Below are 3621 nucleotides of genomic sequence, written 5' to 3'. Positions count from 1 at the left end.
TATATTTCCTCAGTGAGTAATGCTTTTATAAGTAATGTGTTACTGAGGAAACTTAATGTTTCTTCAGTTTAAAAAAATTTTTTTTTATTGATTCCAGAGAGGCAGGGGGAGGGAGGAAGAGATTGAAACATCAATGATGAAAGAGGATCATTGATTGGCTGCCTTTGAGTAGTAGTCTAAAAACCAACTTCTAGTGTTCGGTACCGTGTATAGTTTCATGTATTGATGAGATAGTATTGAAAGCCGTTAAAGCCAGTTGTTGTCTTCCAAGAATAATTTCCATACCTTTGAAACATCATTGAACGTCGATACATTATTATCTGTCATCAATAATTGAGAACGTGCTTGGGCAGGCTAGTAAGGGAGCATAGCTCACTACTAGAGTGACCAGTTCATCCCAATTTGCTGGAGATTTTATTTTATTTCATTTTTTTTTTTGGCCTTTGAAATTGTCTTTATTTCTGAACATTCCTTTGCAACCATCCACCCCAGGATTAACTCCCACAGATGCACCTCGAGCCTAAATCCCCAACCCTCCTCAAGCAAATCAGATTCATGTTTCTGATTGTAGGACACTTTCTTTTTAGATCCCATGAACTGAAAGGGCAAGGACTACGCCCTCCATCTTGACCCAGGGTAAGGGCTACGCCCTCCATCTTACCCTGGATCCTCCATTTTTGGGCAGCCATGTGCTTGGCAAGGCTTCTTCCGGGAAGCCCAAGCCTCTGCTAGCCACACCCAGGACTTCTTTAAACTAACCAATGACAATCAAGGGACGTGCGCACCATAGATATGACCACATCCTGTGTAACAAGACACCGACTTGCGCCTGGCCAATCGGCAGGGCCCACAGTCCTTTCTCCTCCCCTTACTCCAACCCCCCTATAAAAGCCCTCTTCCCACAGGGCTAGCTCTCTCTCTGCCACTTGCTGCTGCGTCAGTAAGGAGGGTATGGGAGCCAAGCCCGGGCTTGAATAAAGACTCTTATGCTTTTGCATCAGACACGGCTGGCTCCCTGGTGTGGTTTCTTGGGGATCCTGAAATCTGGGCATAACAGAACTCCCCAACCTTTGTCCCTGCAATCCTGTACCCGGGCTGGGTCCCTCCCTTTCCCCATTCACACTGAGCATGAACATGAAACGTGAGTGGCCCCGCATACTGCACCTCAGTCTGAGGTTTCAGGTTCCAGGGGCCCAGAAGGAAGCCCTTGTTAGGTGCACCTGGTGAGCAGGGTCACTACAGGGGCACATCATGGGCTCCATGTTGTCCTGTGTGTTTCCTTCCACGTCCTGCATGGATTAGGGTTCGGGATCTGAAAAGAGGAGCCGCACACAAATGAGAGAAAAATGACAGGAGATAATTTTGAAATATTGGGGGACCAGGCGGGCAAGTCCAGAAGGACTTCCACTGATGCTCAGGCCGCTCCAACCTTTTATTGATCTGGAGTAGCCCTAGGGTAAGGAGGTTTCAATGACACACAGATTAGCTCATCAGCAGACAATTTCCAGAAATAGGCAGAATATCTAATCAACAATAATCAACAAGGATTTACATAAGTATCTAAGGAATTTAGTGAACTAAGGTGGGGATGATGCTTCAGCTACCATCATCTAGATTAACTGGGTGGTGCACAGCTCTGACCTTTGCTAGGGCTTCAAAGGTTACTAACTTTTGGGGGTCTCCTCTATGCTCAGCTAGTGAAGACAATAAATAGTCTCTGGCACCATGTCATGAAAATGCCACGTCATAAACCTCCCAAGAGCTATAGTACTTGGTGACAAGACAGATGGTCTTGGGCTGTCCTAACTCCCTCAGTGTCCCCGTGAGCTCAGCCCGGATCAGGGCAACTCTCTCCTGGTCCACAGTCTCTTGTGTCCTGTAACACTCCAGGGGGACGGGGTACAGCTCGAGCTCTAAACCGTGCAGCCCGGCTGTGTGGCGCAGCAGCTTCTCTACGGTGGCCATGGAGAAGTGGTTCTCAGAGACAGTGAAGTCCCTGAGCTGGTGACAGCGGCTCAGGACCGGCAGGATGGCCTCGACTTGGGAGTCCACCATCCCACAGTTATCCAGGCGCAGGTCCTGGAGGGTGGGTGCCACTGCCTCCAGCAGAGCTCGGAGGGGTTCGGGACTAAAACCGGTAAGGTTGGCGCCATACAGATGCAGGGACTTCAGCTGCCTGAGGTTCGGGCACTGGAACAGGTGTGTCAGGTCGGAATGTGTCAGCTGCGAGCAAAACCATATGGAGAGTTTGTCCAAGGGGGTCTGCAGGCACCTGAGCATCTGGTCCAGACGGCCTCGGAGGAAGGAGGGAGATTCCAAGTAGAGCTTCTTGAGGTGCCGCAGCCTGAGCATCTGAGAGAGGAATTGGGAAAAGGATCCCTGCTCTTCCTGCTCCTCCCTTTCCCATTCTTCTTCCTCCTCCCACTCCTGCTCCTCTTCCTCCCTCTCCCACAAATATTCCTCCTCCACGGCCTGCTTCTTTTTCTTCTGTTCCTCTTCCTCTTCCTCCTCCTGCACTTCCTCCTCGTCATCCTCCTCCTGTTCGTCCTCCTCCTCAGCTAACACCTTGATGTGGCAGAGAGCGAGACTCTGCAGGTTACTCATCTGACCCAGGTAGTGAGCAAACGTCCCCAGGGTGGGCAGGTCCCAGGTGCAGTTCACTTCCACCTCCTGGATGCAGTCCAGCTGCACCCCATCCAGGACCCTCCTGACCCTCTGGAAGGGCACCTCATAAATCCTCAGCGCCTTGCAGCACAGGTGTACCAACCCTTCCTTCTGCTGGGCCCATTGGATGATGTACATGGAAAACTTAACCCCATCCATTTCACTGAAGTTAAGGTCTAGGAACACCTCCAAGGGAGCCAAGGAGTGCTCCATGTTGGGGCTGGAGCTCTGCACAGCCACTGGTCCCATCGGTGAGCAATTCCGGGTGCTGTCTCCACACCACATTCTCCAGAAGTTGGCACCCGTGTTCCTTAAATCCAGCACCCGCAGTTTCCACCTCTGGGGGCAAACCTGTTGGTCAAGCAGAAAGTCAAGCCCCTCAAACACCGCTTGTAAGACCATGACCGGGGGCATCCTCATCAGGCTCCCCAGCGGGAGGACAGGGAAGGGCCAGGCTTGCACCATCGCCATTAGGGGCTCCGGTATTCTCCAATGGCAGGCCTGAATGAACAGTGGTGGGAAGAGCTTAGCAGGCAGGTACTTCAGAGCTGTGATGGCTGAGGCCTGGTCCCTCAGCAGGCTCTCTCCTGCCAGCCACAGGAGTGTGGGTGGGGTCTGGATACTCATCTTCAAGGTGCTCAGAAAGGAATCCTGCAGAAACTTCTGATGTGACTGGGTTGGCTGGGGCTCAGATCTCAGACCTGTTGGAGAATTACGGCACTGAGTTCAGAGCTGGAGGACTCTGAATCTCTCCTATGGTGCCTGAGGTTTTTATACACCTTCTCGAATGTTAACATCCAATCAGAACCCTGAGTCTCCATCCCTTAATGTTATTGGGATTATTTCCTCTCTGCAGATTAATGGATTGAGAGAAAGTTAGAAAGGGGCAAGGTTGAGGCCTGGCTCATTGATTCCTTCCACAGACACTGACTGAGGTTGACTTTTGGCCCCCAGTTG

At 51.1% G+C, this 3621-nt stretch overlaps 1 protein-coding gene across 1 annotated transcript; it reads right to left on the bottom strand.

Annotated features, from left to right (window-relative positions):
* Positions 1–1728: 1728 nt before the first annotated feature.
* LOC139002595 (PRAME family member 12-like) lies at positions 1729–3291 on the bottom strand. Its single transcript, XM_070403762.1, has one exon. The coding sequence runs from the start codon at positions 3289–3291 to the stop codon at positions 1729–1731; it is 1563 nt and encodes a 520-aa protein (XP_070259863.1).
* Between the last annotated feature and the right edge of the window lie 330 nt (positions 3292–3621).

This window comes from Myotis yumanensis, unplaced genomic scaffold (assembly GCF_028538775.1).
Source record: "Myotis yumanensis isolate MYYU_CA2020_CCGP unplaced genomic scaffold, mMyoYum1.0.hap1 SCAF_2, whole genome shotgun sequence".
Classification (NCBI taxonomy): Eukaryota; Metazoa; Chordata; class Mammalia; order Chiroptera; family Vespertilionidae; genus Myotis; species Myotis yumanensis.
Note: the sequence above shows the minus strand (reverse complement) of the source record. Positions and strands in the feature narration are given on the sequence as shown.